General features: G+C 29.2%; 2 protein-coding genes across 8 annotated transcripts; both read left to right on the top strand.

The window, feature by feature from the left end:
• The first annotated feature begins 1,842 nt into the window (after window positions 1-1,842).
• Window positions 1,843-10,043, top strand: LOC141524986 (membrane-associated guanylate kinase, WW and PDZ domain-containing protein 1). 6 transcript variants are annotated; one of them, XM_074239212.1, is made up of 8 exons: window positions 1,843-2,252; window positions 2,538-2,763; window positions 3,702-3,771; window positions 4,398-4,614; window positions 4,909-7,306; window positions 7,371-7,538; window positions 7,625-7,759; window positions 8,449-10,043. In XM_074239212.1, the coding sequence occupies exons 3-8, from the start codon at window positions 3,723-3,725 to the stop codon at window positions 8,596-8,598; spliced, it is 3,117 nt and encodes a 1,038-aa protein (XP_074095313.1). In that variant the 5' UTR covers window positions 1,843-2,252; window positions 2,538-2,763; window positions 3,702-3,722; the 3' UTR covers window positions 8,599-10,043. The 6 variants fall into 6 exon arrangements, with proteins under 6 accessions (XP_074095313.1, XP_074095317.1, XP_074095312.1 ...); XM_074239211.1 differs by lacking the exon at window positions 2,538-2,763 and having other exon boundaries at window positions 1,951-1,978; window positions 2,100-2,252; XM_074239213.1 differs by lacking the exons at window positions 1,843-2,252; window positions 2,538-2,763 and adding an exon at window positions 2,828-3,080.
• A 1,110-nt stretch (window positions 10,044-11,153) lies between these two features.
• On the top strand, window positions 11,154-25,023 carry Dome (cytokine receptor domeless). 2 transcript variants are annotated; one of them, XM_074239207.1, is made up of 10 exons: window positions 11,154-11,169; window positions 11,254-11,566; window positions 14,666-15,376; window positions 16,293-16,589; window positions 17,418-17,723; window positions 17,814-17,971; window positions 18,491-18,662; window positions 18,748-19,056; window positions 19,161-19,309; window positions 19,641-25,023. In XM_074239207.1, the coding sequence occupies exons 3-10, from the start codon at window positions 14,716-14,718 to the stop codon at window positions 21,927-21,929; spliced, it is 4,341 nt and encodes a 1,446-aa protein (XP_074095308.1). In that variant the 5' UTR covers window positions 11,154-11,169; window positions 11,254-11,566; window positions 14,666-14,715; the 3' UTR covers window positions 21,930-25,023. The 2 variants fall into 2 exon arrangements, with proteins under 2 accessions (XP_074095308.1, XP_074095309.1); XM_074239208.1 differs by lacking the exons at window positions 11,154-11,169; window positions 11,254-11,566 and adding an exon at window positions 14,243-14,345.

The following is a 25,023-nucleotide window of genomic DNA, read 5'->3' as shown; positions in this document are numbered from 1 at the left end:
AAGCAGAGTTGAGCTTAAAATCTTGAAGCCTCTTTTTATCAAGCGAAATCCAGCAAAAGGTTTTCAACTGAACAATTTTTTTTTCTAAAATTATCTTAACATCATTTTAAATTAATTAATTAACAATAATAATTTATGTAATTAATTTTTTCAGAAGAAGCCAATTAAAAAATTTTTAATTCTTGTGATTTGGTGAAGAGAAAAAATTTGACGGGAGGCAGGTACAGTTTGTCGAATTTCTTGGTACAGCTCTTCGACGCTCATGGACTCCTGATAAATTGACTCACATCAAAGTGAGATTAATATTTTTTACCGCATATCACCCTTAATATCATCAGCTCCGATATTATAATTACACATATGGCGTACCATGTGTGTACTACTTAGTTGTTTATCCGGTAATTATCCTTTCAGAGAAAAAAATATTATTCAGTTCCTCCGAATTGGTCTGACACATTTTTTAAACCCAAATTCGTGATTACCTCCCCGAGTTTCTGCTCTCCTGTTCTTCTCTGTAGCTACTGGGTCAAAGATTGTAAATTTTCAGAACGGTTTAGTAAAATAGCTTCATCTTCTTTTGCGTTTTGTGTAACAAGGTTCCTAAATTAAAAAAAAAAAAAAAAAAAAAGCACAAAAATTAAGATTTCTTCTTCGACAACTTTTGTATCATCAACAAGTCTTACCTCTGCATTTCTCGTGTATTCCTAGTGATCCGAGTGTCTGAAAAATTGTTTTTTAGTTTTTATTTTTAAAGAAACATACTTACGACTGTAAAATCTAAACTAACATAAGGCTGTTTATCAATGCCTATCGTATTATTTTATCATTTTATTTCCATTAAACATAAAATGATAAATTATTTTATGTTTCTTCTGCTTAAAAATTTCCTCAGTTTTTATGTTTTAATTCTTATGTTAATTTTTTTTCATGTTTCAAGTTATTTTTATTTTAAAATTGAGGATGAGTAATAACGAAAAAAATAGTACGTTAGGGGCGTTAAAAAAACGTTATCCGGGGCCTGATGCATGTATAAAAGTATAAATATAACGTTCAGGTATCCGAGCGGGTGTACATTTATTTCTATACCTGCCCTATTCATAAAATCCAGATTAGAAACTAGGGATTGTTGAAATTTCAATCGTCAATGCTAACTATCATCACCTGTACTTTTTTGTTATATTATATATTTACATATATAAGTACGTACTCAATTATTTATTAAAATATCATTTATAGTTTATTAGAGCTTTCAAAGGTGAAATTTTTCAATAAAATTTTCTCGCTATAATTTGTTTGTTAAAAAAATTATAAAAATTATCAGATGTCTCTCAATTTGAGTATCATCTAATTTTTTAAAAATAAAATTTATTTAAGTGGTGAAAAAATTTCTTGAGGATTTGAAATATTTAAAATTTTTCCTGAAAAAATGTTTTTAAGAGTAATAAATAGAATTTTTTTCTTCTACTACTGAAAATGCTTCTCGTATATTGAGCGTCCTTTCTTTTCCCGGAAAATCAATTATTTCCTCTATAATTTTATTTCTTTTTTTTTTTTTATTGAATTTAATTTTTCTCCGTTTCTTCTCAAAATTATAAAAAAATTTAATTTAAAAAGTAAATAAATTAATGAGTTTTCTTCTTCAATAAATAATAAACAATTAATAAAATTTTAAATTGACATTAAAATTGGCGCCAATTTAAAGAGCAATAACCTCTGGAAAAAAATAATAATAAAAATGAAAGTTTAAGAAAACAGTGATACAAAAAATAATATTTATTATTAAAATAAATTATTTGTATTTACTTAGACTTAAAAATAATTATAGCAATTATTCACAGGTCACAAAAGTTCAACAAAGATAATGAACAAAAAGGTTAAATTAGTTCTTGGAAAAGGAACTCGATGGCGCTGGGATCAGTGATCGTCGTCGTGTCTCCAGTTTGCCGCAGAGTGAAAAATCCCATGCTTACACACAGTGGTATGTGAGCTTATGCATCTTTCACTCCTTTTTACATTAAAATAAAACATCCTTTAATTTGTATATATTTTTACACCAATTTAGTGTACACAAACGCCACTTATTATGTGTGATATTACAGGTAATAAAAATACCAGTGATTCCAACAAGTGATTTGCAGCCGGAGTGTAAAAATTTAATCATCGCAAGTGATAACCATAGTAATTTTAAAAAAACAACTCACGATGATACGAGAAGGAAAAATAAATCACTGCGAATATTTTGAGTAATAAATGTAAGTAATATAATTTGAAATTTACTCATCAACTTAAAAATAAGTTTACAACTCTATTCTTTTTAATAATACATTTTTTTTTTTTTTTTTTTTTTTTTTTTTCCCAGGATTATTATTGCTATTATATATAATTTTTTTAAAACCGCTATGCGAAGTTTTCCCATGCCCGTTAAATAGAACAAACAATTATTTATTTTAGCGTTTTCATTTAAAACTTGGAAATGTTTTATGTTACAATTAGCATTGACAGTGACGTGTATTTAAACTATTTTTCTTTGGTTGCAGGTATATTACATTTATGTCGCTTGTATATACACTGTGCGCTCTTACGCAGCAAGTATCATTTTTTTTTTTTTTTCTTCAACAACTTGATAGAAAGTCGCATTCACGATATACTCATAATATGATTCCTCATCATGGGATACATATACACTGTATGAAACAGGCTAATGGGCTCATGTATTCATATATACATATATACACTTCAAGAAGTATATTACACTCATGAAATGTATGTGGGCATATTCACTCACACAAGAGTGGTTGTAATTTTAATCTACAGCTTTATAAAATTCTAGTTGCACACCTGTTCGCTCTTGAGTGTTGAGCGTGGCTCTTTTTATCGATTGTCTAGATCAGACGCCAAAATATTATTTTTTTGTTCGTGTTTTTTATCCGAGTCTGACGTGTCATCTGCTTCACTCGGAAACCTGTCAAATATTTCCAATCGATTATCGCTGTCTATACTCTTTCATTTTCACAGTATCAATACAATACAAAATAAGTATCTACTTGTAATGTACCGAGAGTTCATTATCGTGTTGAATAGTGGGTACTGAGTATACAACGTTTGATTAATTATAAAAACAAATAGTGATTACGTGAATTTTTTATTACCTTTACTGCCTGATACAGTACTATTTATTTATTTATTTTTATGAAAATTAAGTTAGCCGACATTTCAAAATTTTTAGAAATTTTTTATTGAAAAAATTTCAATTAAACAATTAAAAAAAAAAAATGTCACGTGTAAAAAATTTGAAAAACTATTAGTGCAATTTTTTATAAATATCTTTTTAGTTGTAATTTAATTAAGAAAAAAAAATTAAAAATTTTTAGACGTCTGCTAACTTCAGTTTCATTTATTTATTCATTTAAACGCCAATCGGCTTTATACATTAGATTTACATCAATAAAATTTAGTTATAGGTGAAAAAAGAAATTAAAAAAAAAAGTGTTAACTTTTCAATAGAATTAAATGAAATAAATTTTCATTTACTTTATAAGTTTAGATTATTAGCCAAACAAAAACAAAAATTAATTATTAATAACTATTTATCCAGTTATTTGTACAATTATTATTTACCGTGTAATGAATTGTTAATAAGTAGAAAAAATTTTTTTATAGAATATTTTTGTTTACTAAATTATTGTTTTTATGTTTTGCAGCAAATTTAACAACGAAGAACAATGGCAAGCAAGACTGAAGACTCTGTTTCTGTGGACAATGCTCCTGATGGTAAATTTTTTTTTAAATATTATTTGTTTATACACTTTGTAGTTTTTAATCAATTCACCACGCTATTGTTATGCTAAGAGTATAGTAGCTTACTTCTAAAGATTGTTTAAATTTTTCGGTGAATTAAAAAAATATTTTTAAAATACATACATAAAAATTTCAAAGGCAAGTATTTTTTTCTTTTTAATCTATTATTTATTTAAAAGTATAAAACTTTATTTTATTTTTTAAAAAGAATTTTATTTAATTGTCATTATTACAGCAAATAACTGTATAATTTCAAGATCCTTGCAAGGTCAGAAAAAATGATAGTTTGTAACCAATAGTTATTTATGATAATTATAATGTAAAATATCTTAGTTATTTTTTTTTTATAACTATAAATTACGTTTGATCAAAGAATCAGTTTATAGAATCGATTGATCAAGTAGGTCAAAGGTTTAAACACCCATAACTAAATACTAAGCTGGTTATTTTTAAAAAGCACTCTTAGTATCTATCTTTACGTGAATCATAAGTTTGCCCTTTCTCAAAGGCTAAATGATTAAGCATAGTAATAAATATTAGTAGTTGATATTTCGAGTATCAAGTGACATTAAGTAGCTAATAAATATCAAATGTTACAGGTAGCGTAGATAAAGAAATATTAACATTAAGTGGATCAAACAACTCCAATCACCGTGTACCTCCTTATATATACAATGGAGGATCTGAACAAGTGCGTGAAAATTTGGAGCACGACAATCTTAATCATTTTCGTCCAACTTCAGAAGACCAATTAGGACCATTGCCACATAATTGGGAGAAAGCTTACACTGAAACAGGAGAAGTTTATTTTATTGAGTAAATATAATTACTTTTATTTAAATTATTGAGTGACTGTTTTTTATTTATCATGTAGTAATTACCTACGACAAAATTTTTCATCAATAATTTCTTATGCAATATTTTCTCATACTTTAATTTATGTTGTGATAAATTTCGTTTTGAGAAATTATTGTACTTGAGATGTTGTATGAGAAATTTTTGCTCAGAAATTTTGATGTGGGTAATTTTTGCGGATTAATAAAAACGGGGAGCCGAATTATTGTACTTAAACATTAAAACACGTGATAAATTATATTTTTTATTTAAAAGTCACAACACGGGTACGTCTCACTGGTTAGACCCACGTCTGTCAAAATTCCAAAAGCGTTCGTTGGAAGAGTGCCTTGACGACGAGTTACCTTACGGGTGGGAAAAAATAGACGACCAGCTATATGGAACATATTTTATCGACCATGTTAATCGACGAACACAGTATGAAAATCCAGTCCTGCAAGCGAAGCGTGCTCAGCAAATTTTAACAGAGCGTAAAAGTCCGAATTTTACTCGGAATCCAAAGAAATTAAAAGGACAGAGGATACAAACAACACTTATCAAAAGCTCACGTGGTTTGGGATTTACAATCGTCGGCGGTGATGACACAGTTGAGGAATTTTTACAGATAAAAAGTGTCGTGCCAAATGGCCCAGCATGGCTCGATGGGAAATTACAAACAGGTGATGTTTTGGTGTACGTAAATAACACCTGCGTTCTCGGATTCACCCACAATGAAATGGTGAACGTCTTCAAGTCAATAGCAAGCAGTGAGACGGTGACCTTGGAAGTATGTCGCGGCTATCCATTGCCATTTGATCCGAATGATCCCAATACTGAAGTAGTTACTACGATAGCTGTGAACGCGCCAGACATGATGCCCGACGATCCGAGTATCTATTTGGACCTAGATCCAAATATGCAGAACGACAACCGATTTGGCTTTCTCGACTCTTCGTTTTTGCCCGTACATCGTCTCCAAAATGGCGAAAACCTTGCTACCGCTTCCGTTAACTCAATGCCAGATCTGTGTATCTCCGATAAAATAAATACCATTAAACGACCGAACAGCACTGATATTTTATTGTCCGATTCGACGGACTACAACGACCGGAAAGAATCTCCACCACCTTCCAAGTCGGAGTTTCTGAGTATCCCCGTTATTAAAGGCATCCAGGGTTTCGGATTCACGATTGCTGATTCATCTCACGGACAGAAAGTTAAAAAAATATTGGACAGAAATCGGTGCAAAAATCTTCTTGAGGGCGACATACTCGTCAATATAAATGACGTCAAAGTGAGGAATATGTGTCACACGGAAGTTGTACAAGTATTGAAAGAATGCCCACGCAATCAAGAAGCCCTGATTCAAGTTCAGCGTGCTGGTAAATCAAACGATAAGAAGGATAAAATAAACCAAGGCTTTTTCCGTAGTAAAACACCGACTGCGGATATTTATAGCACGCAAGCCAAAACAGTGGTGCCGAGTCGTCCGAAAACGCCGCTAATAGACACGAGAAATCGCACGAAATCTCCAGTAGTCGATGTGAATAGACCCGAGTGGCGGACTAATCCCGCTAATGACATTAATTCGATGGATGATAGATGCAAGTATACTGAGTATAATCATGATGTATACTATACAGATCCATATAAAGAGAATATGGTCGCTAATCTGGCGGATAATTTCGGTCAGATGGTAAACATGGACGACGAACCGATGAGGCACATCAAACGTGACTGGCGGGTCAATGATAAGATGAGCTTACCAAATGAAATGTATCCGATGGAGTCATCTCTTCATAGTCCGAGCATGAAACAAAATGGGAACATTCATCAGGATTACTACAAAGATATTTATGGCGCGCGAATGCATTCTCAATATGTCGTCCAAGATTACAATAATTATAGCATCGGACAGGAACAAAATGTGGACACTGGTGAGATTTGGGATAAACGAAAGGAAACGACGAGCTTCGAACATGAGCAACCACGCTCTAGCTCTGTAGCTAGGTATCACCCGCAATATGGCAACGAAATGGTTTGCCCTACGATACCAGACGTCGAGTGGATTGAAACTTTGGTGACGCTGGTGCGACAGGACTCGGGATTTGGATTCAGGATAGTCGGTGGTACTGAAGAAAATTCTCAAGTATCTGTAGGACACATTGTACCTGGTGGAGTTGCTGATATTGACAATAGGCTCAATACTGGGGACTTGATAATGTCAGTCGATGGCGAGAGTGTAATGAACTCAAGTCACCATCATGTAGTACAGTTGATGATCGCTGCTGCAAGAAACGGTAGAGTTACTTTGGGGATTAGGCGACGTATCAACGCCCAAGATTTGCAGCCATCGTATGGTCGACCGATGAATATGCAGTATCCGTATGACGTTACTGTTACGAGAATGGAAAATGAAGGGTTTGGATTTGTTATTATTTCTTCAGTTAATAAAGCTGGTTCGACTATTGGAAGAATTATTGAAGGCTCACCTGCCGAGCGATGCGGTAGACTTGAAGTTGGGGACCACATTCTTGCCGTTAATCATGTTGATATTACTAACCTTTGTCATAAGGATATTGTTAATTTAATTAAAGACTCAGGGTACTCTGTTACGTTGACTATTGGATATCCTATTGATGATTGTTGTAGTACTACATCAATGTCACAAAAGGTATTATTATTATTATTATTTTTTAATTTTCAAAGACTTGGTATTAATTATAATAATTTTAAAGGATGAATCTACTGGAGATGGTGATGGACAATATCATGCAGTTGAATTAACTCGAGGAACACGTGGCTTTGGATTTAGCATACGAGGAGGACGCGAGTTTCAGAATATGCCTCTATTCGTACTCCAGATTGCAGAGAATGGTCCAGCAGCTATTGATAATCGATTAAGAGTAAGTAATAAATATAAGATAAAAATTAATGTTAGTTGGATTATTATATACAGTGAGTTGATTGATTTTATTAATATGAATTGCAGGTTGGAGATCAAATAATTGAAATAAATGGAATTAATACGAAGAACATGACGCATGCTGAAGCTATTGAAATAATTCGCAATGGTGGTCCATCAGTAAGACTTTTAGTACGTCGTGGGTGTCAAATGCCGAGTGCGGTAGGTGCTCCACCTCACCTCTATGACATGAATATATAATTAATTAATTAATTAATTAATTAATTGAATATATTATTAATTATTAATTTAATAACAAATTAACGGATGTTTATTAATATTAATTGAAGATAAGAGATAATATTAACAGCATCATTTATGTGTTAAGACTAACGCTAAAGATTAGTTTGAGGTAAATTAATTTATGAGCTTTAGTTTCTAACAGCAATTATAATAATTATTAAAAATTTATATCGGAGTGATAATCCGATAAAACAATGAATTGATATATCGATGGACGCATAGATTTTTTTAACTAGTTTTTTTATATAGAATTTTGACTATTTAAAAATATTTTCGATGAAAAAAAGACTTTACAGATTTAAAGTTTTTGACAATTGTTTGATGCAATTGGTGCTAGCGTATTGTTTTTTTTTTTTTTTTAATGATGAAGAATTGATAGCTGAAATCTGCCTTAACAAATGTGTGATTAAAAGATATAACTTTTATTTTTGTTTTGTTTATAATTATAATTATAATACTAACAAGTGTTTAATATTTGTCTTAAAATTAAAAAAAAAAAAAGTTTTATATCTTGTGATTTATTGATGTCATCTGTTTAACTCACGAGTGCTGATCGTTTGAGTAAAATGAATTTAGCAAATTGTATTTATTTAACGAATTCATTATAGAATAGTGTTACATTTGATGAAATAAGCAATCAAGTTATTGATGATGATGGCACCTTAAGCAATTCCGAGATAATTAATCATACAAAGCGTACGAAAAAACGAAAGTTCTTCATTCCACTCTGCTGCTGTTCCTCGAGAAAACGGCAATGATTTGAGTATTAATTTTTCTTTTTGATTTTTTTTTACTCGTCTTTTTATATACATTTATATACTTGTACTCAGTAGAAGAAATTATTAATTAATTAGTTGATGGATTGAAAGACCATTGTGCCTCTATCTGTATTAATACAAAAAACAAACAACTTTGCACAGATCTGAATTGATTTTATAAGACTACTTAAGCTCGAAGAAAAAAATTATCATAATTGTAGTAGTTAATTCATTAATTGCAATAAATTAATAATTATTTTTTATTAAGAAGAAACGATAAAACTTTAAATGTTTTATTGAAAATAAGTAAGCAGGGTCGAAGTAATAAAAACGTAGCTTTCAATATGTACATTGTGCATTTATAAATATCATAGTCGTTATTTCTATGTAACAAATTGTATAATCGATGAGGAATTTACTGACATTTTTTAATAGTTATTATTGATAATAACTTGTCGGCTCAATATTTGTTTTTGCCTTCACATAAAAGTATAGTATCAATTAATAAGTTTTTTTTTTTAATTTTTTTTTTTTTTTAAATAAGTTTGTTATCCAACCAAAGAACAATTGTCTTCAATAGCGCAATGAATCAACGAAAATGAATTTTTTGACATTGATCTGAAAGTAGAACAAATAAATAAATTTTATGAAATTTTCTAAAATATAATAAATTTATATTAATGGATAGTCAGTTTAAAGAAAGCTGTACATGCGTTTTAAAATATATTTTTTTACCCTTAGATTATTATAATACTCATTTATAAAATTCAAAAGATATATAAATTGATATTTTTTATTAATCAAAAATACAAATGAATAATTTAAATTATTCAAAATTAACAAAATCATTCATTGCTTACATTTTTTATATTCGAAAAAAAAAAAAAAAATGACATGTATTCTTTAAATAATTATTTAGAAATAAATAATGGTGATTATTTTTTATAACTTAATTAATAAGCTACATTTCTGATTGATAATGTGCCTCTTTGAATAAATATTTTATATTATTATTGTAAAATAATGTTATTACAAACGAAAAATTTCATGAAACATAATTTTAAACTGATGAAAGTAATATACATAGAAACTATTAAATTTTTTAATCTTGATATTTAAATTTCTGCACTTTGCCGTGTCTTCCACGTATTTAATGACTTCATTAACATCCTTTGATCTTCTACAATCATATCTATATATAATATATAATAGTATAAATTAATTCGCTACATGAAAATTGTCATTTTATTAAAATCGTATTTATTGTAATAATTATTAATTATGAATGAATTGTACATTGTGACAGACGGCAAGTGTTTTTTACAAGTATCATCATTATACTATAATTACTTGAACATATTGTTATTATAATCATGTAATACAATATTATATTGTTGTTAAATTTATATTAAAAACAAAATAACAATAAACATTTGCATTTACAATCCTAATATTGTTATTTACTTTAAAGGGTCATCCGATTTTTACTTACCAATCAATCTTCTGTCATTCGCGTCTTTCAAATTTATTAAAATTATTTTGTAAAAAAAAATATTAAAATTTCATTTGTAAAAAACTAGAAAAACTGTAAGTGCAATTTAAAAAAAAAAAATTTTTTGTTTTAATTTAATTAATGAAAAAAAAATAAAAAAATTACAAACTTATACTTAAAAATTAATACTAATTAAAAAATTAGTATTATCTAAAATTAGCTGACATTTTTTTTTTTTTTTAATTAAATTAGAACTAAAAAATTCCACTTATAATTTTTCAAGTTTTCTACAAATGGAAATTTTTTGTAAATAATTTTTTCACTAAAAAAAAAAATTCTAAAAATTTTTAAATGTAAGCTAACCTGATTGTCATGTAAAAATTAAAAAAATTGAAAGTTGTCGGCTAATTTCAGTATCATTTGAAGTTATAAAACTGAAGTTAGCCGTCAGCTGTCAATTTAAAAAATTTTTTTCACAAATCAATTACAATTGAAAAAATGTTTCTAAAAATTTTCACTTGTAATTTTTATTATTTTTCACATGTGAAACTTTTTAATTAAATTTTTTTTATAATAATTTAATTGCTATAAAATTCTAAAAAAATTTTTAATATCTGTCAACTTCAGTGTCATTTGAAGTTCGCCATTAACTGGTAAGCAGCTCCCACCAAAATTAGTATCAAATTTGATTCACCAGATGGCGGAGGTTGAACTTTCTAAAATTCGAGAGAGTGTATTGGTTTCCAAGAAAGCCGACTGAAACGTCGACCAATGACGTCAACATTTCCCAACATTCTAACAAAATACAGCCATAAGTAATAATTATTCAATGATGCATAACATAAAATGTTGGTGGCTGCTTACTCAGAGCAATTAAAAAACCAGTTTTGAATAAAACTTCCAGGTAATTAACCGGCATATCTTAAATAAAATGGGATAAACCAGACAAAACAACGAACCCTGTTGTTGGCAGAACTGTAAATTTATTGAACATATATTCTCAGTAGAGCATAGTATACCATTAGGTGATATATTTATAGCTGGTAGATTTACAGTGGTTACAGACGGAGACGTCTAATGTAAACATTATTTTTTATAATTAAACAATAAAAGCTCTAAGTGACAAAATAATAAATATAAACAATAAATGAACAAACTTTCAGATGTGATAATGGATTAATATCACCTTTAATAACACCAAGTGGAACAAGAGATCCAGCGTGCTGTGTATTCGATTTAAAAAAAGCCTCATACTCAGTCGACCTGATACATAAAAAAACAAACCGTGAAAAAAAAAAAAAAACTACGAGTTTGTACGCTGGTGTTGTGCTGGTGAGTTCTTCCCAGTAAGTTTGTGTGGGTAAAGACGGCACGAGAATTTACTGCTGGCTGCAGTTGGATGTGAACGGCGGCCTAGAATTCATGGAAGTGCAATGCGAGATGTGCTACACGAACTTGTCGTCAGACTTGCCATTGGTATGTATTTATAAATATATATATATATATATATATATATATATACATGCATACATATAAACACATATGTATTTTTTTATTTTAATAACTTTATAAACAATGGTAGCGCACTTTAAAATTAACAGATTTATTGATAATCATGAGATTTAAAACCCACGCCCAAAAAAAAATCTCATCATCGTTTTCTCCAATTCTGGGAACAAAAATATACTCCCATTAAGGAACAACTGATTTTTCTGAGTATCCCTATCGGCCAGCCAGCGTGTATTTTTCATTTGCTGTGAGCCATGAGGCTACATTTGTTTTTTTATTTTTTATTTTATATCTACATGCATATGTGGAGAGCTTTGTAGTAGTACTTCGCTACTCCTACTACGCGATATATATACATATATATACGATTCCCGCGTACAGTCACACGCATTACGACGGAAGAGACCAGAGAAAGATGTTTATCTTGTTGTAGTCATATATATGTATTTTTATATATAAAATACTAATAATAATAATAATATTACTATCCAACACTACACTGTATTTTTGCATTCGGTTTACGATGAAATGTAATAAAATCCAAAGCTACGTCACTACATTTTATTATTATTACTTGTGCGAATTTTTTTAGGTATAATTTATCCATTTAATTGCTATATATGTACATATATATGTATGTTTACGAATCACAGTGACACTTTGTAGTTTTTTTTTTTTTTTTTTTTTTTGTAATTAAGGTAAATTACCTTGACTAATTTATTGCTCGTAAATTCTTTTTATATTATATGGGGCTAATACTTTCATTTTTTATTTCAGGTCTTTAAATTAAAGTTAATTTTGATATTTGTCGAGTTTATTGATGAAATTATTGTAAATATATTTTTTAATGCAAGAAAATTTATTTTGAAGGAAAAGGTATGAGAAAATTTTTTAGATAAGCCTTTATCGGTCTTTAAATAATATTTTAATATGAACGGAGTATTAATGATAGCAATTTTGTACTTCATTATTACTGTCTCAAATGTGAACTTTAATTTATGATTTTACCTGTAAATAATTTATTTATTTATTTATTAATTTACACCGAATTAATTAAATAACACTGAAGTTATTTAATGAAGGCAGATATTAAAAATTTTTTTTTGAATTTTATAGCAATTAAATTATTAAAAAAAATTTTTTATTAAAAAGTTTCACATGTGAAAATTAATAAAAATTACAAGTGAAAATTTTAAGAAGCATTTTTTTATTGTAATTAATTTGTTAAAAATTTTTTTTAAATTGACCCCTGACCGCTAACTTCAGTATTATAATTTTTTAATTAAAATTTAATTAGAGAAAAACTTTATAAAGTTATAGATAAATACTTGAAAAACTTGAAATAAAAAATTTACAAAATTGTGTCTATTTTGGAATAAAATAAAGTTTAAAGTTTAAATAATTCAAGTATTTATCAATATTTAAAGTTTAAAACTTTGTGCGCTGCATAACTATGCAGCGTACAATCGATAAGGGGTTAAAGTAACAATAAATATACTAAAATAACTTCATTCTGGAAAATATAATACTACGTGGTTCTATAAAATTTAAATAAATGTTTTTTTTTAAATAAAACTTTGTAAAATAGTTTTTGTGAAACATTTAACCGAGCACATTAAAGCAAAATGACACAGTTTAATTTATATAATTGTAAACGTTAGAGCAAGCGTTAATTTACTATAAATAACTTCCGTTATTTATCTGATTCACTCGGACCATAAAATATCCTTTTGCTAAAATACATAATTATTCATAGTAGACATTAAGTTTATTTAATAATAATGTTAATACAGCACGTGTAATTCATTTCCGTATCCAAACATATCATTTAATTTTTATCTTTAATATGATAATTATTCTATTGATAACAGGTGTTTTTCTGTGTTTAATATTAATGAATTTTTTATTTACTGACGTTGAATTATTATTAATTAATTTGAGCGACTTAAATTGAACAGTTTTCTTTATTAGACGCTGAATAAAAAAATTGCTTTTAGGCTGATTAAACAAATTTAAATTTACTTAGTATGGAAGATATGTAAGAAATATAAATTTAAATGACCAGGTATAATATACATGTGCGTTTTGTATACCTGGGATATGTATGTATATGTAAATGTATGTATTTATTCCTTAAAGAACAGGATCGTTAGTATTCGTAAAAAATCTAGTATTCAATGGAAAAATCATGTAGTACGCTAACTAAACTTTAAAGCAATGAATAAAACAATTCCTTATTATTCTCAGTTTTATACTTAACTTAACTTAACTTAACTTAACTTGTTATTCTGCATTATCTTACCTATAAATTTAACGGTTTCAGTTCAATGAATCGCTAGATTTTGAAATTATTGTTGTTAGTTTTTCTTAAAGTATCATAAATTTAATTATAATAAATATTTCTCTGAAAAACTTATTTGTAAATTAATATCAGTAATAATTATAATAACAATGTATTATAATAACAACATAACAATTATTTTTACATGAAAGAAAGTATTAAATGAAATGTACTTCGCGATAAGTTGACCAATGATTTTGTATATTAACAGTATGTAACAGTAGTTATTCTATGTATCATGTAAGCTTTAATTTTTTTCCCCCACTACTTAGTACAATACTCTGTCTTATATATTTAAGTACTCTCATCAATCTAATTCCAGTTGTATAGACACTACTGCAACGATAATTTTTATTAATTTGCTCGTTACATTAATTAAAAATTTTTTTTTATTTAAAAATTATTGTGAGTGCTTCATTGATTATTTATTCAAAAATTGTCTGTCAATATTTATCTTTAAAAAAAAAACTAATTTAAGTTGAAAAGAAAAACAATCAATCAAATTAAAAAAAAAAATCAATTATCGATAATTTAATCATAAAAATTTATGAGGTTTCTATGTAAGAAAAATAATTTTTCAAAAATTTATCTAAAGATAAAAAAAATGTTCCAACATTTAAATTCCACGAGAAGTAAATTAGATAAAGAAAAAAAATTTTAAAACGTGATGTTGAAAGGTTTTTTTAGTAATACAATTTATAATCTTTCTTTAAATCTTTTTTCAGTAATGGGAAGCTGAGTATCCCTGGCATAATGCGGCTGGGCTACCAAAAAGATGCAGTATCAGCCCTTGGAAGTAAATTCTTCTGACCTGTTGAAGCATGGTCACGACCACTCGGAAAAGCATCCAATTATGAGTCACTCAGACGTGGAAATGTATAACAAACAGTTGGAAATGAATAGTCCCAGTTGTAAAGACCTCTCTCGGCTCGACAGATCAGTGAACGATCATCCGCTAAACAATAATAACACCAACAATAATGACGGTATAAATAAACATTGCGACGTTAATTCACGCTATTTAAATAATTATAAAATTGATAATATTAATAACAACAATTGTAATGCAACCGAACAATCCCGGTTTTTTGTGTGCGATAAAAGTTATAGAAGACACTTATCTACGAGTGATTGTGTGTTAAACAGCGATTGTGTCTCGGCAATTGAACGTTTAAAATCTACTAAACAAATAATGACAAACTCTCGACCAATATCACCAACAAAAGAATGTCGATCGAGTTATTGTTACAATAATTATAATTATACCTATAAAAATAATAATATTAATGTTAATAGCACTAGTGATACTCCGTATAATTGTTATCGTCGTAAAAGTCAATTGAAATGGCTTTTACACGCTTTTATTTTACTTTTCATCGGATTAATTTCCACGAGCTCGGCAGATCGATGTGCTCTCGGTCTCGATACACCTGGACGTGAGTATATTCATTTTATTTTTCTTTATCTTATTATTGTATTTATTTATCAGAATTAATTTACTAATTCAAACTCAAGCCTTTCGCAATAATTCTGTTAGCTAAAAATTAACAACGTTATCAATAAAGATTATCAATTTATTTATATTTTACATGTTGTAATATTAAATATTTATAAATAAATAAATCTCAGTGTAGTAATTTCATTTATTATTATTATTATTATTATTAATAATGATGATACTAAAATCAACAGGCGCCTGAAATTTTTTAAATTTCATTCATTGATAAAATTGTAACTAAAAAAAAATTGCACTTGTATTTTTTAAAATCTTTTAAATAATTTTAATAATTTTTAATAAAAAAATTATCAGAGTTCTGCTATTAACATTAATTATTATTATTATAAATTTAAATTAATGTGTTGAATTTTTGTTAATGCAATTAAAGGCTTGAGTTACAAACTTTAATTAGTTTTAATAATAATAATAATTGTAAAGTGAAAAATTTTTCAAGGCGTTAAATTAGCGTACTAGACACAAATTAAAAATAAAATAAGTTTTATCTTTCATTTTTGAATTCTGGTGACGGGTTAAATATCTATATTTATACATTTATACATATATGTGCGCTCATATATCCAACGCGAATGAACTGCAGAGTTACGATGAAAAATAGCGCGGTAACTTTAAGTAATTGGATTATTACGTATAATTGTACAAAAGCCTGTCAATTGAATGGCAATAAAATAAAAGAAAGAAAGATAATAATTATTTTATTTTTATATTGTTATTATTTTATAATTTAAAATTGTAAAACATGGTACTGCACGTGTATTACAGAATAAATCGTATGTACGTGTATGTTTATGGAATAATTATATTTATAAAGCTAATAAATGTGTGTGTTATTATAGGAACTTGGCCTACGAATGATATTATTTTGGAGTACGGCCAATCCTTGAGAATTCTCTGTATACTGAATCAGACAATCGTCGACAAGGAGTTCCCTGGTAAAAATGCATCGAACTTGTCTTTCTACAGAAATGACAAAAAAATGGAACGAGAGTACATTCGTATTATCAACTCAACTACTATTGAAATGTTTGTCGAAAAACCGCCACCTTCCCACGACATGTATCATTGTAAATTACAGACCAGCGAATCTATCAAAGATGATGTCGCTGTTTGTCTGAATAATGTCGCCGTCGGTTGTAAGTTATTTTATTAATATTTATATTTTTTTTTACTATGGGATTATTATTTTTATTATTCAATAATTCAATGAATGCCGTGCGTAAATCGTTTATATTTTTATCAGTAGGTCACACAATACGAGGTCTTTTTAAAAGTAAAATAAAATTTATTCACGTGTTTTCACCACACGGATCTGTTAAACACTTAACTCGGCATCTCCATTACAATCAACCTTCTCAATCTTATATATTATGCTTTTCAATATAACTAAACCGTTATCGTAACTTATTTATTTACGCCGGTCAAAAGTCATCTCATGGGAAAAATACACATACGTGATTCATGCCGTCACATAATTATTATTTTTAACTATTTATATTTTTTTTTCGCAAGATTTTTTATCCGCTATCGGGGCTCTTAGAAGTCATTATTTTTATGTATATTATTAAACTAATAAATTTTACTTTATCTTTTATTTAATACTATCTAGCAGTAATTAAAATATTTTTTTTTATTAAATAAATAAATAAATACTAGCAACATGCTGTCACTATGCGACTGCCGAGATTTACGAATTATGAATAAGAAAATTTTGGCTTAATGATTTTTTTATATTTATAATCACTCGGTACGTAGTTTGGGTACTTGTTAAATAAATTTTTAAAATAATAGTGCTATCACAGGAACAATTAAAAATAATTTAATGGACAAATGTGACCGTACAAATTAATAGAACTAAAAAACTATCACTGAAAAATATATAAATTTTTGTCTCAACTTTTCTGATGATACCAAATTAATTACTTCATTTATTTATTTATTAACAAATAATTTTATTTTTACAGTTAAACCAGAGGAGCCGAAAAATTTCAGCTGCATCTCGCACAATTGGGAAAATTTGACCTGTACATGGGTCCCAGTAGATAACTTTATCAAGACCACCCACACGCTTACTTTCATGTCATCTCGCAAACTTTTCCCTTGTCCTAAGCACGAAAAAGAAAAGAATCTCCCTCTAAATTCTTGTCTCTGGGATTTTTCAACGGATCCTATTTATCGTCAGACTTTGGAAAATTATACTTTTTTGATGACCGTCAGAAATACATTGGGAAATATGACAAGACAATATAAATTCCAGCATTTTGCTAACAGTTAGTGTCCTTAATAATTCATTTATTTTATAAGACCATTAAATTAAATTAAAATGTGATTAATAAAAATAATAAAAATTATTATTTTAGCAATACCAGCCAAGCCGGACAATTTAACGGTAGTAAACAAAACAACAGAGAGCGCATTATTGTATTGGGCAGTACCATTTTCAATGCAAAATTTTCCACCAGGTTTACATCACAAAATAGCTTATCAACATCAGTGGGATCGGCTCAAAACATGGCAGGTAATATAAATTATTTATTTACATTTTTTGACTTGAATTCATCAATCACATGTCATAAATATAAATAATTTATTTTTGATATATAAAAAAGGCCATTCAGTAGCCGAAATTAAAAAAAAATTATTTTATTAAACAATTAAGTAGATTATTATTATTATCACGTTGGCGGCAATTGATTCTTAATTACAGATATCAGGATTGATAAAATAATTTCTATGAATTAAATAAATAATAATACTTCTACTGACTTCCTGCAAAGCTTTTCTTTGATAGATTTATTTTTAAAGTGATAATGATAAGGATAGAAAAATATTTGATATGATTACAGTGCTGTAGGCGTTTGTAGGAAATAAAAATTTTATAAATAGATTTGCAGAAGTCTATTTCTTTAATTTAACAATTTATTCAAGTTATAACTATACTCTTTACAATTTCCGAATGAAGTTAATTAAATTTCACAATAATTAATCAATCCCGTAGAATATAACTATTAAAAATCTAATTATTATAATTTTTCAGATAATTAACATTACTAATGGCATCCACGAGGATAAAAAATTCTACAATTTAACGGGATTGGAATACGCCAATACTGTTTATGACGTGAGAGTATTTATGAAGAGCGCTATTGCCAAAGGCGATGATAAATGGAGTCCATTTAGCGATATTACATTTCGTACACCACCTAGATGTGAGTATCGTTTTGATGTTTGTCTTTTGTTAACTTTATTGTTAGTGAATTGTAATACTAATATCTAATAACAATGATTAATTAGTGCCTGGGCGATTGCCGCGTACGGATATCGGAAGTTTTGAAATAACAGAGAACAACGCAAACAAAGTTCTTTATTTATACTGGCAAGTTATACCCCGTTATTTAGAGAACGGAGATAATTTCAAGTATCAAGTTACTTTGACTGAAGTAAACGGCCGTAAGACTCATATCATGCCCAATGAAACCACGCGCTCTTACGCTGTTTTCAAAGGTATCGATTTCTTCAACTATACTTTCCAAGTTACTGCTTCTAACATCGTGGGTACTTATCCCAAAAGTACTACCATTCACGTACCCAGTCAGTCCGACAGTGAGTATTTTTTTTTTTTTATCAAACATTAAGTAATTTAAAAATTTTTAATTTACTAAATTCTTGATATCAATTAATTTAATTTTTTTTTTAAATATTTTTAGTGCCTCAACAACCTTTGGCGGTTACAAAGATAGCGTTTGATGAAGGATTATACGAATTGTCATGGAAATCACCGTTAATAAGCAATCAAATAATTAATTATACTATATTTTGGTGTGAAAATGAACGTGATCGCCCTTATCAGTGTACCGTAAGTAAAAAATGAATTTATTTTTTATTAACAGCCGTTCCTTACGATTGCAGCTTTATATTTCTCTCCTACACGGAAAAAACAAGATGACACTGGATATCATCCTAGATTATACTCGATGATATCTGTGGTGAAAAAAATTTTCAGATAGTAGCTAGTATAATCCAGATTATACTGGGTAATATCTGGATTATACTCATTATAATCTGGATTATACTAGCTACTATCTGAAATTTTTTTTGACCCAGTATAATCTGGGATGATATCCAGTGTCATCTTGTTCTTTCTAAAATTAAAAAAAAAAAAATTTTAATTTTAATTTTTTAACCAGGGATACCTCGACTGGGTTCATGTTCCCAAGTACACAACAATTTACAACATAACAGTCCCGTCTCCCGAGAAAGTATACCAATTCGCGGTGTCAGCAAACACGGAAAAAGCCAGCAGTGGGATGGTCTGGGCTTCATGTACAGTAATCCACAACAAAGTGTCCAGTAAAATGAAATCTGTGTGGATAAACACCATCGGCTCGGATGTGATCGACGTGGGATGGAAACTGGACTGCTCCGATCGTATCGGAGTTGTGGAAGGATTCGTGATTTATTACTGTCCGATCGTGTCCCCGAAGAACTCGACCTGCCGAGAGCCCAAGCAGAATACCACCATTCGAGCAGGCCCTCTGATGATGCGCAGTACAGTCACCGGTTTGAAGCCCTACACCACTTACAAGATAACAATAGCTTTTTGGACGAAGACCGGCGAGGGTCTGGAGAGCGAGCCGCTCTACAACACCACCCTCGAAAGCGCTCCAACGGCTCCTCGCAACGTAAAAGTGAATTCCATCACCAACAGCTCCATGTTTGTCACCTGGGATCCACCCGCCGCGATGAATGGCGTTCTTCTTTACTACGAAGTCCACTACAACCGAAATGTTCAGAAGGTTGAAGGTTCAACCACCAGCGTCCTGCTCGAGGACTTGATGTCTTACAAGAATTACACGATCACTGTGACCGCTTGCACCGTTAAGTGCAGCGTCGAATCCCTTCCAGTCATAGCCGCCACCAAGATAGGAATCCCCGGAAAAATAAACCGTCCACCTATCGTAAAAATCCAGGACTCTAACTTTGCAATTGTCGCTTGGAGTAGGCCCGCAAATCCAGGAGGCAAAGTCGATTATTACCAAGTGTCGGCTCGAGGGTACATAGTAATCAACAGCAACAGCACTGAAACTAAAATTCCGATTCCTGGATGCGTGGAAAATGAACGTGACACCACTTATAGATTTAAAGTTCGTGCTATGAATATTAACAGCGAAGGCGAGCATCTAGCTGGACCTTGGTCGGACATCGGAGAGACCAGCTGCTGGAACGTGGGAATTTCTCCTCGAATATACATCATCATATGGGTAATTTGCAGCATATTCGCGCTTTTGGTGATAGCCGCGGCTGTTATATACACTAAAAAAATGTGGCGCAGATGCAAGCTCATGCAAGACTGCGAAGTAAAGCTCCCCCCAGGTCTCGCTGCTGAAAAATTACTCCAGAAGCCCGGTGAACAGCACATCAGGCAGTCCTCAGCGGACTCCAGCGGGTGTTCCAGCGCCCAGGAATCCGTCACGTCTTCGCTTACTTCAAATTCCCACGTGTCAAATGACAGCGGGACGGAAACAGATCCGGTTTCTAGCTTGCAGAATAAGTTATTAGACACTACTCTCGTGTGGGAGTCCTCGAGTCTTCGTCAGCGGAATGTCAGCGGTGGAATCACTCGACCTGGTCCGGGAGCTTTGACCGAGGCGAAATGGGACTCGTATGTAAAGGCTGGAAAACCTGGAGAGAGAGAGTCGATAGAAAGGGAGGATACAATGTCGATGGCACGCTCCACGCCGAATTTGAGGGTCGAGGACAATGTCTGCAATGTTCCTCCCCAGACTTGGTCATCCACTGGGTACATCAGCATGCCGTCTTCCGAGGATGTTTCGACGACGAACTCGAGCCCAGTTTCGGTTGAGGCTTCTAATATCAGCAGCTACAGCGTTGTCGGGCTTCTGCCGACCAAGATATCGCCCACCAGGTCCAAGAGCAGCGAAGACACCACGGAGGAAGTTAAAGCTAATATTCCATATGTGAGTTTAGCTTCTTTGGATCACAAACTTACTTTTATTTCTCCGATTTCTAAAGAGCCGCTCAAGTCTGTCGACCAGAGCAGCAAGCCCTACGTTCAGACTGGACTGATAGACAATTTAAAGAACCCGCCCTTCACCCAGAGCGAGTTTGGGTCCAAGTTCATTCCAGCTAAGCCGGTAGATCGTGACTCCTCGATGAAGTACGTCACTGTAGCGTCCATCGCGGAAATGGCTAATATCAAGCCTGCTAAAGATAAACTAGTTCAGAGTACCACGGATGCCTCTCAAAAGCCTTATGTGCAAGCGTCCACGATGTTCCAGATGCTCCAGCAGGCCGGCTCGCAAGAGAAGAAACACGAGCCTCATATGTACTGGGAAACTGGGGGCGATGGGGACTCCAAGACTGTCGATGTTGTTGAGATTGAGCAACAAACTGAGAGGAGTCGGACTCCCCAGGTGTCCAGCAGCGGGGATACCAGCCAGCATATTTTAGACTGATGAAAATATTATTAGCGGGAGTAAGCTAATTTATAATATTGTTTTTCTTATTATATTGTTTTCTCTTATGTTCTTTAATTGTTCTGTTCTGTTTGTTTATCGTGTCGGTGGATGAAATTACGGGAAGCTTATCTGTGAATTATTTGGTAATTGTAAGTACTATATTTCACTGATACCTTTTGTTATCCAGATCGAGGTTAACTGTACTCTTGTCCATGATATTGATATTAATTGTAAAGATATCATATTACCTGGTATTATGTGGGTTTTTTAAGGCATTCTTAGATCTACTTGCTGTTTCTTTATTAATATGACAATTCTGAGTAATTTATTTAGGGAAAAAAAAAAAAAAAAAAAATTACAAATTTTAAGGAGTCTAAAAAATAACGCATTAATTACCAGATTTTTTTTGTTTGGCAAATCAATAATGATGGTTCGTATTTTTCTACAAATGATTTGTTATCGACTGTTCAATAGTAGTTTTAAAAAAATGAAAAATTTATTTAAATTTATATGCTGGACTAGAGTACTGCTCAGCACTTATCTGCAAAAGTATGTACAAAATACGTTTTATAAACATAAATATATATATAAATATAAATATATTAAATTATAAATTTTTTTGAGAAATAACGAACAATCAAGTAAGTTATAGCCATAAGAATATAATGGTGGTTTAAATTTAGGTGGTAATTAAAATTAAACATATCTATCATATCATTATTATATGTCATACATTCATTTAAAAATGATCATGCTTTTGTTACAATCAATTTATTTATATAATTCGGCATGTCACGGTGTAAATATATGCATGACTAACATTTTATCATTTATCGGATAAAATATTAATATTAATATTAACATAAACAATTATAATAAAAATAAGATAACAATAGCAAGTAAATATGCCATGTAAGTTAGACAGAATTTAATGACGGATCATATTGAGCAACCAATAGTATAATTATTTTTATTACGTTATTATGTAATTGGTTATTATGTAATTATTGAATTTTTCATTGCCATTTGACGTATTTACTGATGAAATATTTTTTTAAATTAATAAATAAATAATGGGAATAATTAATAATAGAAAATATGTTTTGTGCATAATATCTCTGAGCTAGTCATTGAGGTACATCAGTCGACAATTACTTTTTTGTGTTAAACAGTACATGCATAAATTATAATCATGTGAAACTGTAGTAAATAATTTTTTTTTTTTTCTCGTGAAACTTTATTGACATTTATTAATATTTATTTATTAAACAGTCAGACTGGTGGAATTCCCTTAAGTTACTAATTTTTTTGTCAAACTTGATTTATTTTTGGCCTGAGATTTGATATTATTAACAATATTCTGAAAAAATTCTCCGCTTTTTTTTTTTTTTTTATTGTTGAATTAAAATTTTGCAACAGCTTTCGGTAAAAAAATTTAAATATTTTAAATCGTCGTTTCTATCTCAAAATTAATTCATCTTATTTTATCGAATCGCAGATAAATTGTAAAAAAGTGGAGAGTCTTGAAACAATTTAAAATTAAAAAAAAAAAAATGACGAATCTTTAATTAAAAATAAATATAATCGATCAAATTTAATTATAAGTTACTTGATTGCAACTATAACAATTTTACGAAATTAAAGTTCGATTTGTAAGAAAAGAAAAAAGATAAAATTAATCGTGTATATTTTTGATTTAAAAATTAAAAAATAAGAAAAATTATTGAGGACATAAAAAAAATTTATAATTTAATAAAAAAATGTTAAAAAAAAAGTGCCTAGATATTTTATGCGATTGTAATTGATAAAAAATGTTATATGACAAAATTTTTACTTACAATTAAAAAAAAATGTGTCTATATATAAATACGCTGCGCAAGTAGTTTTGATGACTAAAATTACATTTATTAATTTTTTATACAGAAAAAAAAAAATTTATAAATTGAGCTTTGCGTATATTTAAGTCTTGCAAGGTAATTAAGATATAAAAATGCATAAATGGATTTAATTGTGCCTATTAGTAGTGATAATTATAATTATAAAAATAATAATTCAATTTGATGTTTGAAATTTATTATAAAACACATATAATAAGTTTTATAGATTTCACACTTGTATATAGGCCAATTTATCCCTATATTTTTGTTATATATTTATAAATAAAAACTAAATAGAGCAAAGTTATTCTATATCGCACTTTAAATAATAAATACATTAAATAATTTAATTTAATAAATAAATAAACTATAAAATAACAATTAAAAAAAATATCAAGCATGTCTAATTGATAATTTCCTTGGATAGATTGCCTTAAACTTAAATTTAATAGTTATAATTATAATTTATAATTAACAATAAAAATGTACAACGGACTTAATTATCTGTAATTTGTATAATTGATAAAGTTTTTTATAGATTAAAATAAAGATATAAGTAAGATTATTTATAAGTTTAAAATAATTGATTAAATTTAAAAAATAGAAAAATTATAAAATAATTATTAAGTGCAATGGATATTATATTAAAATATAAGATAAGACTGTTTACACAAGATATGATTTTTTTTTTGTTTCAACAAATTTCGTCTCGCCGATCGCATGAAAAAAATCGATATAAATATATTATTAATAAAATACTTCAGATTTTAAAAAATCAGCCTTAATAATTGTAAACTTGTACAGAGTGATGTAAATTGTAATTGTCCTCAATTATTACTATATTATTTTCCTTATTTATTTTATAGAAAAAAAAGTTGATAGAAAATGTATATTGTGCGTTAATTATTAAGTTTAATTTTTAAGCAATTAAATTTATTTTTATTACTATCATTTTTTCATGTTATTATATAATTATTATTATAAGTTATAAGTTAATAATTATGCATGCTTATTTTATGTGGTAATAATGTACGAGGTAGACATTTGTTTCATGTTTACCATTATAATATCAATCATGCCATTAGGGTAGGCCATGAAAACTTGCCATCGTTTTTTGATTCATTATATTATATTATATTATATATTATATATCATTATAATTATTATTATTAGTTATAAATCATTAATAAAATATGTATTGGTTAAATTATTAA

This window comes from Cotesia typhae, unplaced genomic scaffold, assembly GCF_013202065.1.
Source record: "Cotesia typhae breed Kobodo isofemale line unplaced genomic scaffold, CoteBio_Ctyphae contig_23, whole genome shotgun sequence".
Taxonomy (NCBI): Eukaryota; Metazoa; Arthropoda; class Insecta; order Hymenoptera; family Braconidae; genus Cotesia; species Cotesia typhae.
This window is presented reverse-complemented; position numbering and strand designations above follow the sequence as displayed.

What these genes read in the sequence shown, in the direction of transcription:
- Dome (XM_074239207.1), top strand. Translation starts at nt 14,716, where the DNA reads ATGCAGTATCAGCCCTTGGAAGTAAATTCTTCTGACCTGTTGAAGCAT. An exon ending in CGTACCCAGTCAGTCCGACA is followed by an intron (nt 19,057 to 19,160) that starts GTGAGTATTTTT and finishes AAATATTTTTAG; the next exon opens with TGCCTCAACAACCTTTGGCG. An exon ending in ATCGCCCTTATCAGTGTACC is followed by an intron (nt 19,310 to 19,640) that starts GTAAGTAAAAAA and finishes TTTTTTAACCAG; the next exon opens with GGATACCTCGACTGGGTTCA.
- LOC141524986 (XM_074239212.1), top strand. Translation starts at nt 3,723, where the DNA reads ATGGCAAGCAAGACTGAAGACTCTGTTTCTGTGGACAATGCTCCTGAT. An exon ending in CTATTGATAATCGATTAAGA is followed by an intron (nt 7,539 to 7,624) that starts GTAAGTAATAAA and finishes TATGAATTGCAG; the next exon opens with GTTGGAGATCAAATAATTGA. An exon ending in GGTGTCAAATGCCGAGTGCG is followed by an intron (nt 7,760 to 8,448) that starts GTAGGTGCTCCA and finishes AATTCATTATAG; the next exon opens with AATAGTGTTACATTTGATGA.